Raw genomic sequence first — 12,052 nt, forward strand, 5'->3', positions numbered from 1 at the left:
AGCCATATAAGAATACCCATTTGCATGATTGAAAATATACAACTTGATATTACTTATAATTGACATAATGATTAATAGCAGCATAAATGAAACCTTGTACTCACAGACTTTACTTAATGGGACTTCTGCTGCTGCATCTCTTCGCACATTTCATTGACATTTACATCACATCTAGTCAAATCCATCTTCATGAATGCATTCAGGCTGTCCTCTGTCAGTCTTATGGCAGGGCACTGGTGATGCTTACTGGCCCTGGGCTGCATGTGGTGTGCCAGCTTTGAAATGTACAAGAGTCCTTAGTGGGGGCTCTTGTGCATTTCAAAGTGGCAGTGCTTGTATGGAGCGTGGGATCAGCAGGATACCTGCTGACCCCAGGCTCCATGTGATGCTGTCGCTTTGAAATGCCATACGGAGCCGGGATCAGCTCGGGCCTCCGCAGCTGATCCTGGGCTCTGCACAGCATTTCCATGGAAACTGAGATAAGCTGGGGACTCCACAGCTGATCTGGGGCTCCGTGTGTCATTTCCATGGAACCAGCTAGGGACTCCCCAGCTGACCCTGGGCTCCGCACATTTTGAAATGCCGAGTGCAAAGCCCAGGATCAGCTGTGGAGTCCCCGGCTGACCCCAGGTTCTGTGGAAATTCTGCATGGAGCCCGGGGTCAGCTGGGGAATCTCCAGCTGATCCCGAGCTCCACGTGGTGCTGCTGCTTTGAAACACTGCGGTGGCATTTCAAAGGGGGCAATGCTGCACAGCTGATCCCGGCCTCTCTGAGGCGCTGCCTTTTTGAAAAACCACCACTACATTTCAAAGTGGCAGCACTGCATGGAGCTCATACAGGGCTCCATGCCATGCTGCCTCTTTGAAGTAACCCCTTTTCCCACTCCCTTTGCTGCCTCTATCTGAGTGACTAGTCGACTCAACTAATAGACTAGTCCTTAACATCCTTAGTATGAGCGTCTCAGGTCAGGGAGTTCAGGTGTATGATGGGCTCGGGTTGGGGTGCGTGAGAGTGCAGGAGTGTTATAAAGCTGCAGCCAGATGAGAGCTGGTCCCAATTGCAGGCTTGTTGGCCAATCTTTTTTTTTAAAAAAATAAAGGAAAATATTATATCCAACACAGAAGGTTTCAACATTCTTTATTTATGGGAGGGGTGGGGAACCTTTTTTGGGTCAGGGCCACCGACCCACAGAAAAATCAGTCAGGGACCACTGAAGTGAGACAAAAATACCCCTTCCAGTTCCCCTAACCTTCACTGATGTGACCCCCAACTGAAACACCTCACTCTGCTGGTGCTCCAACTCTGTATTGGGGGGAGGGCTGAGGTTCAAGGCCTTAGGCCAGATTTACTCTTCTGTGGTTCCAGGGTTAGGGAATTTTGTGGGCCTCCCAGGCTCTGGATTGAGGCAAAAAATGAGGAGTTGTGTGTGGGGCAGGGCTGCCAGTGAATGGGATAGGGATGGGAGTACAGGATCTGGGCGGGAGGAAGGGTGAAGGAGGGGGTGAGGTCTGGCCAGAAGGCAGATTGCTGGGGCAGGAGCAAGCTGGGGGCTGGTTGCCTGGCCAGCAGGTGCTGGGGGCAGGGGGAATTTTGGCTAGGGGCAGGCTGTCTGGCCAGGGGAGGTGAGTGAGGAGGTAGGAAGGTCTGGGCATGGGGGGGAGGGAGCACTTGTTTTCTCGCTGCATGGCATGCACTGTGTAACATGCTTCCTACTGCTCTCATTCCCCAGCAGGAAGCCTCTGGGCGGGATTTGCAGGCGAAGTCTCCGGGAAAGTCTGTCCCGGAGAAACAAATTAGTAGTGTACAGAGAGCCATCTTTGGTTCCTGGTTTCCCTGCACACTGTGGGGGAAGGAAAACGCTGTTGTGTTGAGCCATTTTTAGCTCTGCTTGTTTCCTGCACTCCAGGTCTGGTGTAGAGGCTCTGAGCTTTCTCTCCCTGTTCATCCCCGCCCCTCACCGGGAAGTTGGCACTGATGTTCCAGTCTTGTTGGAGGCCATGAGGCTGTAGCGCCAGTGCTGGTTCCCTGCTGTGGGACTGAGTTGGGGCTTCAGAAGAGCCATGTTTGGCTCCTTAGTGAGCCATAGGTTGCCAACCCCCAATTTAGAGACTGCACAAGCTAGATAAGGTCAGGTAAAAAGTCAGTGCAGATCCCGCTGTCTATGGGGTTAGCAAATGGGAATCTTTGTAGTTACAGCACTCTAGAGGGACATGACCTGATCATAAAACAGGTTAAACTTAAACTTTGTGCCAAAGTCATCCTGGACCCAAGATTCAATCTCCAAAAGAGGAGAACGTAAACATGTTTAGGATACAAAACGAGGTGGTTTCAGATGTCAGTAGGTAACTATATTTGTAATTTAGGAAACCATTGCCTTAGTAAATCAAAAATCATGAATATCTTCATTTGATTATAAACATGCTGTCAGGGGGAGCTCCACCTTTTGGCTCACTGGCACTAGCATATTTCAGTGAAATCCCAGTTCAACAGATTAATGTGAACTCTACTCAGTAACTGGCTTCACTTGCAACCTGTCATTCTACTTGGGCCTCAGACAGATTAGTCCACCTTTTCTAATCAATTCAAACACATTCTCTTTAGAAACAAATAGGATCCTCACTTTGTGGTAGGATGCTACACAAAGACATTTACTGTCATTCTGGTCCAGGTCATTTGTAGAGCCGGAGAGAAGCTAATGGGAGGGAATATTTTGCAGTAAGTGGAGCACGATGTAGAAATAAAGCACACTTGTTTAATAACTAGCGCTGCATGACAGTGTCTTGTGACCTCAATTACTGTGTTTGTTCACATACAATGTACAAAAATGCAGTAGCTGGCTTCCCTGGCAATGTGCAACAATGAGCTTGTCCACATTGGAGCACATCAAGCCCTTAGCCTAATTGTCTTTCAGAAGATCAGCTGCGGAGCAAAGAAACTGAATAGTGACAGTAGTTGGTCATGAGTTTTGTGTCATAATGGCCACGTTCACTTTGGGGAATTTTTTGACTGTAGATCTTTTAGCTACTATAAGTAAATGTAGGTTCCCTCAAAGTAAGTAGAGACCTCTAGTCCAGCAGTTTGACATTGCTTTTGTCACTTAATCTTGGGTTGTTGAGAAATTTCACTCAGTTGTTACCTGAGAATAAATTCTTCTGCTGTAGGAGGCTGCTTAGTCTAGGTTATTCTAATCAAAAGATGTCTCACCATGTTGAAACATGCAGGAAACTACTTCATAACAGGATGCTTGTTTTACGGGACATGAGGTGGTAGCAGCCACACTTCTGTATTTACTACCTTTATGTTGTTTAACTTTTATGAAAGCAGAACTAAAGAAAATAAACCTCTTTTTTGTATCTGCTTATAGCAGAACTTTCAATTTTTAACCTAAATTGATTCTTCCATTGAGCTTGAAGGGGACATAGACTTAGTATCAATAACATACCCTGAGAGAAAAAATTTCCCTCCTGGTGGCATGCTGTCTAGTCTGTAGTATGGGGTGGCAGCGGACTTCAGAATTCCCCAAGAATTAGCTATCACAATACATTACCACTGGGGGGAAAATATGTAATATGTGTATTGTCCAAAAAGTTCTTGTTCCTAGTTAGTAAAGAATTCTTGCCTCTAATGAGTTATCTGTAGAACTACTGGTGCAAACTTTCATGAAGTCGCCCAAGAAATTCTGTGTGAAGGTCTGGTGCTTTTGGGTAGCCTAGTATATGCCCATCCTGGGAAGAATTTCCAACAACAGTTACATGTTTGTATTTTCTTTGCATTTATAATTTTGCTATCTCAACTCAAACTAGTCTAACTTCATTTGCTTGGCAGCAAAATCATGTTCTAGCTGTCCTTCTGTCAAAGCTTTTCCATTGACTTGCAATGTCCAAAACTACTTTAGTAAATGTTACTTCAGCCTGAACCTGAGCTTTGTCTTCTTTCTTCCTTTATTAAATGTACAGAAGATGTCACAATGGTCATCTGCCCTGGAATCGCTAATCACAGCGAGAAGCAGTATATCCGCACTTTTGTTGATTATGCTCAGAAAAATGGTTATAGATGTGCTGTCTTGAATCATCTGGGAGCTCTACCAAATATTGAGCTCACTTCCCCACGCATGTTCACGTATGGTGAGTACTCCTCAGCTTTTCTAACTTCTTTTTAGAAATTAATTGGTTTCCAAGGATCAACTAAGTTAGGCAAACTAGTTTTGGCTTCTCTTAGTTGAGGGAGAGAAAGTATAGGTTGAACCTCTCTAGTCCGGCACCCTCAGCATCTGACCAGTTCTGAACAAAAGAATGTTCTGGACCATGGGAGGTCAATATTATCTAGCAGCATTACCCACACTTCCACTGCTTACGGGCTGTTATTAAAGGACATTTAGGGGTAAATTAGAGCTAAAAACAGCACAGAACATTTGAGAGCCAGGACTGCTGATTGTAAGCAAACTATATAGGACCACGGGAAACTTGGCCACACACGTGAAAAGTCGGCATCAAGCTAACTAAAATCATTCTGGACGACAGATGTTTCTGGATGAGATAGTTCTGAATTGGAGAGGTTCAGCCTTTACTGAGAAGCAGCTGTGGCTCTCATGATTGCTTAAGCTGCTGTGGAAAGATACAGAAAGGCAGGTATTGAAGGGAGAGCCCTGTAGGATTTCAGGTTAGAGGGAGAGTAGGTTGTCCTAGGAAGGCAGTCTTCTTGAGAGGTCTTGGAAAACATCATGTAACACAATGAGCTGCCTAGGAAGGCAAGGTGCTTTTGAGTAGCCTGGTATATCCCCATCCTGGGAAGAAAGATGGAAGAAATAGAGTACTGCCCCCTGGATAAGAAGTATATGCCAGGGAAAGCTGAGGAAATTCTGTCTTGCTGAATTAGTGATAGTACCATGACGGCTTGAATTTTGTGGGCCTGCATTTTAGGGGTGGGAAGTGTCTCAGCTTTTTCAGACTAAGGTAATAAGGGGCTTATCGGTATCTGCCCCATGATGAAGTGCCAGCTACCCTGGGCTGTGATAACTGATTGTAGTTCCAACCCAGACTTAGATAGTTATTTTAATTCTTAGTTGCTCATCTGTAAGATGTTGAAACATCTCCTAAAGTTAGTTACCCAGGAATGCTGTGCAGGTGGGGTTGCCAGGTGTCCGGTATTTTCGGCTCCTGTCTGGTGTAAAAAAAAAAATTCAGAGAATACTGGACACGTAAAATGTCCAGTATTTTCTGAATTTTTCCCTGGCCAGGAGGCAAAAATGCTGGGCACCTAGCAACCCTACAAACACTCAGAGCCCCGTCTTCTCCCCTCCCCCCCTCCCCCCAGCTCCGAACATCCCCAGCTCTCCAACCCCAACCCCCATGCTTACCTGGTTCCCCAAAGTTGCTGGCAAAAGACCTAGGGGAAGCAATGCTTCCCCTGGGTCTTAGTGCTCAATTTCTCCCCTGTTCCTATCCCTGCACTAACTCTTAAAGGGGACATACTGTTTTATTTTAATTTTTCTTTTTTTTGGCTTACTTGGAGTCTTTTTTTTTTTTTCCTCAACAACTTTGGTCCCCCCCCCCCCCCCTTTTTCCCCTTCCACAGAATTTTTCCCCATTTTTGGGGGGGTGGGGGGGGTTGGTATTTTTGTTTCAACTGTCTGGCAACCCTATGTGAAGGCAATTCAGTAAAAGCAATCACTGCCTTGGCCTAGCCTGTCTGCTTAGACATGATAAATCGATCTCTAAGCCAGTGGTGGGGAGCCTCAGGCCCGGGGGCCAAATGTGGCCCCTGGCTCACCTGGATATGGGTGCCCAAGGCCCCGGGGGGCCCCCTCCAGCACTGGGGAGCCTGCACTGGTGTTCCAGCCCCCTTGTTGCCCCACTGCAGAGCTGGAGGACACAACATCTACTAGGCTGCTTCCCCCCACTCCCTCCCAGGCTCTGGTGGGCAAAGGGAATATGGGGAGTGTCTTTCTCCTCATTTGGGGGCCATGTCAGTGAGGGTTTTAGGTTTTTTTGCTTCTCATTTGTGTGTGGCCCTTGACTGATTTTTCTGTGGGTCAGTTGCCCTCAACCCAAAAAAGGTTCCCCACCCCTCCTCTATGGCATGGGCTCTTTGTCTTGCCTCAGTTTTCTTTTGTACCCTTTTAATTGCACACCTTTGGCGTGGTGGGAGTGAATGGAGATGCTTCATATATAGCACTAGAGTGGAATGTTATTGGTTTGTCTGAAACTCCTGTGGCTGTTTTCTTTTCAGGTTGGTATTTAGCATGTATATTTGTAGCCCAGAGTAGGTTTTATTTTGTTTAAATTAGAAATAAATTACAATGTTCTTGAGCTTTCTGGCTGCTGTTTGCCTGCTGAGCTAGCAGTGCAGTTTTAACAGTATTAAACTTTATGGCCTTACAGATCTGTAAAGTATGGAAAGTGCTATGTAGAAACTAGATTAATTTTGGGGAGTAACAAGTTCTTGTGAGCTGCTGTTTGAGAATTCAGTTCCCTCACTTTTCACCCGGGCAACCAAGTCAGATCAGTACTGAACGGTTTGAGGTTGATGTTTTCCAAGAGAACTGCGGTGTCTAATCACCCCATGAGAAGTCTGCATGTAAGCCAGGGCTTTCAAAACTGACTAGTGGCTTTGACCATCTGGAATTTTGGCAGCCCAACATGAGTCCTTCAAAGGGCCTAACTCTTTGGTGTGTCTAGATTACATCCCTTTTCTCAAAAAAGGGATGTAAATTAGACACTTTGAAATTGCAAGTGAAGCCGGGATTTAAATTTCCCATGCTTCATTTGCATAATGGCAGCTGCATTTTTTTTTAAAAATGGGGCTTTTTGAAAGAAAAACGGCTGTTTAGACAGGGATCGATGGAAAATAAAACCCTTTTTCGAAAGATCCTGTACTCCTCAAAAAATGAGGTTTATGGGATCTTTCGGAAAAGGGTTTTTTTGAAAGATCCCTTTCTAAACTGCCATATTTCTTTCAAAAAGCACCGTTCCGAAAAAAGCCGCAGCTGCCATTATGCAAATGAAACGCAAGAAATTTAAATCCCAGCTTCATTTGCAATTTCAAAGTGTCTAATTTAGACACAGCCTTTCTTTCCATAAGCGCTGAGCATTCTCTGCAAATAAAACCCTATTAAGGTGGCAAGTTCTGTTGTCTTTAGCCCTTCCCTTTATCTCCCCAGCCATTAGTTACACTCAAAATCTTGGCTCTGGCCAGGCTGATTCTAATTTCAGGCCTAAGAAGAATTCCTGAACCTGAATTGGTAGGAATGTGGCTAATAACTAGAACATGTAATGAAATGAAAATAGTAATCATGTAGCATTTAAATAGCTAGTATATGGTGTATACACATGGATCCATACCAGCTTTGCTTAGGGCTTACAAATCAAGGCCATATACTTTTAAACATTTAGTTCTATCTTCAGCTAGTGTCAAATCTAAGAAGCCTTAAAGAGAGCCTAGTCTAGGAGTTTTATTTAAAACTTACTGAAGTTAATGGCACTCTGTCTTGAATCCATTGGGCTTTAAGCTCAGACCCCTAGGTAGTATTCTCTAGGACAGCACTAGAGATCTGTCTCTTTCAGTGTTCCCTGTAAGATGCATGGCAGTACAGCTTCTTAGGTGATTAATCAGCCCAGTCAGAGGACCAGGGCTCTATGTACTTAGAGAGAACACTGGTCTTTTTATTTCTTCTTAGCTTTGCAAAGGGCAAGGAATGCCCAGCATGTCTTCATGATGGTTCAGAAACACAACTTCACTTAAAGAGCATCATGCCAAACAGTGAGCCAAGCAAGTCTAGTAAACTCAAGAATGTAGAGTTTCCTCTGACTCCAAGCCAAACAGGCCAGCGTCCTTGCAGGAGTTCAGCGACAACTGAAATATCCCTTGGGAAGAGGATGACCTTTATCAGGGACTTTGTCCGGTAGACTAGGCCTGACCTGATGCTAATTCAGTTTCAAGTTTCTGAAGCTATTGCTCATAGCCCTCAAGTCTAATGGTCAGAAATAATTTTGACTGCTGGCTGTTTCCTAAGGAAACCAATCCAGCCCTGCATTTGTCACCCTGAGGAGAAACTGCTCATTAAGAATGTTAACACTGCAAAGTATTCTAAATCTGCCAAACCAGACGCAGCCCCAAAGCTTGCCGAGTTGAAACAATAGGGTCTTTAACAATCCTAGCGAATTCTGAACACTGCAGTACACTTAGCTAATCAAAACACCAACCTGATAATGTGTCAGAAATGATCTTGCTGATAGAAATGGAGCAGTATTAGGGTTTATCTACAATGTGGAATCATGAATTCTACGGAACTGTGATTTCTGAAGCACGCTGTTGTGTTGTGCTTTAATTGATCCGTGTAAATCCTCCTGGAAATTTCCCCAGTGTACCGCAATGTATTACTGTTTCAAATAGTGCCATGTTAAAATGCACTAGTTTTAAGAGGTACAGGGAAGAGCTCCTGAGATTTGTGAAGTATTATGGGCTGTTTGATTAAAAAAACAAAAGAAAACAAATAAAAAACAAAAAACTTTGTGAAAAGATGTTTCAAAAGGGGGCACAGAGATGCTGCCAGAAAGCCTCCCTAGAGGCAGGTAAAATTCTCTTCTATCCCAAGTAGGATACAATGATCTGTTTCTAATGTACTTTACGTGAGGCAGACCTTTTGGTTCTTGCCAGCTTCTGTGTATCATTTGTAATGATACTGGGCCTTTGCATGCCCACCCTTTAGCTAGGAGAATGACTGTTGCCTCCCTGAGGCAGTGATTCAAGAGAGGGACCAGCTCACCACTGAACTTTGCTGTAGGTTCTGGACTGCTATTTCTTCTTGTTAGAGCTGCTTCTCTTTTCTAGCTTAGTTGTACAACCGTAAGGGAGGGAGTGGGAACTCATGATAAATACTAGCCCGAGAGCTGAGCCTTTTAAACATAGAGATCCATGCAACTAGGTCCCTTCTCTCAAATTGCAGTGTTAAAGGATCTAACACAGACTGTGGCTCTGCTTCCAGAGGGAATCCATTCAAATGGATCATGTAGGCCTGACCTAAAGAGTATATGTCACAGAGGGAAAACAGAGGAAAGGCTGAAGGAGAATGAGACAGAAAATGGGGTGAGGAGGAGTTTTGCCAGTTGGTCTCCATCAGCTCAGTCTCAGTCACTGGCTACATCCAAGTAAGCAGTAACGGGACTATTCATAGAGCAGGGGTGAGGAACCGTAGGCCTGGGAGCTAGATGCAGCCCCTTGCTTGCGTGGATCTGGCCCCCCTGAGGTTTGGGGCTTGTTCCCAGCATTGTGGAGCCTGTGCTGGCATGCCAGCCCCCCTGCCACTGTCTTGCAGGGCTGGAGCGCACAAAATCTACTAACCTAGGCCCCTCTAGCCTCTGGTGTGCAAGGGGAGTGTCTTTCTCCTTCTTGGGATGGGGGGGAGAGGGAGGAACAATTCAGTGAGGGTGGAACAATTCAGTGAAGGTTTGTTTGGTTTTTTTTTCTTTTGCTTCTCACTTGTGTTCAGTCCCCAAATGATTTTTCTGTGTATGAGCAGGCCCCAACCCAAAAAAGGTTCCCCATCCCTGCTATAGAGCAGCACAAGTTGATCAAAATATCGCATTCTTGGTTGTCTCTAAGAATTCCAATCTCAAAGGGAAGTGCCTTAGTGATGGCTTCATCCACCCCCACTCTAGCTACAGATCTAAGCATCTGTTTGCTCTGCCAGAGTTAGCACAACACACTGTATGTATCCCAGATCAGTCCTAACTGAATGCACCCAGAAATGATGTGAAGACCTGCATTGTAAGCTTTCACCACCAGCAGTTGGTCTAATGCAGTGGTCCCCAACCTTTACGGGCTCCCGGGCGCCTGGGGGCGGGGCCACACATGCGCCGGGCGCCCGGGGGCGGGGCTGCGCGTCCTGGGGCACGCCGGGGCCGCCCGAGCCCCTTGTGCCATGGGCCCGGGGCTGGCGCCGCCGCCCGAGCTGCGTGCCTGGGGCCGGCACCGGCGCCGCACGCCCGCATGTGCCCCGGGGCTGGGGCCGCCCGAGCGCCGCGCACCAGGTGCCGGTGAGTGTTGCGTGCCTGGGGCCGGCGCCTCCAGTGCATCGGGGCGGGGCCAGCCCGGGTTGTCGGCGGGCGCCTACAAATGCCCCGGCGGGCACCATGGCGCCCGCGGGCACCGCGTTGGGGACCACTGGTCTTTTCTCTTTCATACCCTGGGACTAGTACAAATATAACACCATTGTGGGTACCCAAAAGTGACTATTGTAACTGCATCGGGCAAGCTTACTGTAAAAGATTCTGCATTCCGTAAGTCAGTGGTCTTCAACTTTTTTAAGCACAAGATCACTTTTTGAATTTAAGTGCAATCCAAGATCAACCTCAAACCCAAATACCCTTGTAGGACCTCCTTGACCAAACCAGTTAGGATCACCTTTCAGAAGCTGCAAGATCTACCAGTAGATCCCGATCTATTAGTTGGTGACCACTGCCATAAGTACTTGTTGCGAGAACACCCATACACAGAGCATCCATAATAATACTTAGCCTCTTCAGCCACACCTTTCAAAATGCTTGCGAAAGGAAAGGCTGTATTTCACAAATAGGGCAACTGAGGTAGAGATGAAGTGACTTGTTTAATGTTAATAAATAGTATAGTCAGTTGTTTGACTATGCTTTGGTTTGTTGAGGCAAGAGACTAAATAACCAATGTCAGTCAAGGTTATTGGATAATAAAAATATAGTACAGGAAAAGGTTTACAGGAAGCTGTCTCATGCAGTATTCACCTCGTGCAGAAGGGGTGGTCCCATAGTTATGCATCAGCTCGTAGCATTTATAGGATGATTTTACAAGTTATGTATTTCCTTAAAAATCACTAAAATTCAGCCCATTTTGTCTGAGTTCCTTAGCTTCTTTTATTCCTTTTTGTATTTTTGTTTTGGATACTAGAATATCAGGTGCTTGTCTTTGAAGGGATCTTTTAGGTTTTTACTAGGCTGGAACAATCATACATAATATAGCCTCATAGTTAAAAATTGACGAACCACGTGCCTCATTTGGGATTGGAAGTACGCAATCTGACAGGATCATAGACAAAAACTAGAGTGGCTAATATGTTTATTTAGGTAATGTGTAACTGCTGAAAATTTCAACAGTTACACAAGTTTTCTCCCCCGCTCAGTGTTGCTGTCTCTGATACAGTGGATACTGTGTTCAAACCTAAACTTCTTTAAAAGGGTAAAGCAGCATTTTTCTTCTTCATAGTAAAGTTTCAAAACTATATAGTCAGTGTTCAGTTGTAAACTTTTGAAAGAACAGCCATAAGATTGTGTTCAGAGTTACAAATAATGTCCATTCTGTCTTCTTCCTTTGGGGTATTCCAGTACTGGCCTGTGAGAATAGCTCCCTACCTGTTACTATGGTAAAATACTCCTATGCTCTGACCCTAACAGCTTTCCTGTCTACTTAAGCAAAATCTTACTTTGGCTAATGCAAGTTATGTGAACAGTTTTATAATCAAGGCATAGGGCAGTTCAGGCTATATAATTGTTATTACTTAATGCATACCAATATATATGGTGCAGATAACACATTATTATATATTTTTATACATTTATATATTAGCCAGCAAATATTGGTCAACACTTGAGATGACAAATGGTGAGTAGGTGAGTAGCAGAGCCCAGAATAAAAACATAGGTCTCCTTATTCTCAATCCTGTGCCCTGTTGCAAGATCAGTCTTTGCCTTCTCCCTTTAGACTGTGTCTCAGATGCAGAGTATATACACAGGACTAGAAAACATGTTGTCTGAGCTTTGTTGAAGTCAGCCTCTCCCTCCCCTTCTGGAAATAATTAAATTAAGTTTGAATTTGGGCATGACCTTGGGGAATGGGGAGGAAAGGGAGGGCAGATGGTTAGTGATCAAAATGTGGCATTAGAAAGACTCTTTAATCTGGTGCTGAAGATTCCTCCAGCTGCCGAGGATGATGTCACAGTTAGTCCAGATTTCAGCAAATAGGTCATTCTTCTTGGAGTACAGCATATGCAAACTTGAGCATGGATTTTACTCTCTGTGGGCTTGT

At 45.1% G+C, this 12,052-nt stretch overlaps 1 protein-coding gene across 2 annotated transcripts in view; it reads left to right on the top strand.

Moving 5' to 3' along the window:
• The window catches only part of ABHD2 (abhydrolase domain containing 2, acylglycerol lipase), a 77,582-nt gene that overhangs the window by 42,869 nt on the left and 22,661 nt on the right, over positions 1 to 12,052 (top strand). For both annotated transcript variants that reach the window (XM_075897068.1, XM_075897067.1), the window contains one exon: positions 3,958 to 4,125. In XM_075897068.1, the coding sequence (XP_075753183.1) occupies positions 3,958 to 4,125 (168 nt within the window). The remainder of the gene's footprint in view (positions 1 to 3,957; positions 4,126 to 12,052) is intronic.

Source organism: Pelodiscus sinensis, chromosome 14, assembly GCF_049634645.1.
Source record: "Pelodiscus sinensis isolate JC-2024 chromosome 14, ASM4963464v1, whole genome shotgun sequence".
Classification (NCBI taxonomy): Eukaryota; Metazoa; Chordata; order Testudines; family Trionychidae; genus Pelodiscus; species Pelodiscus sinensis.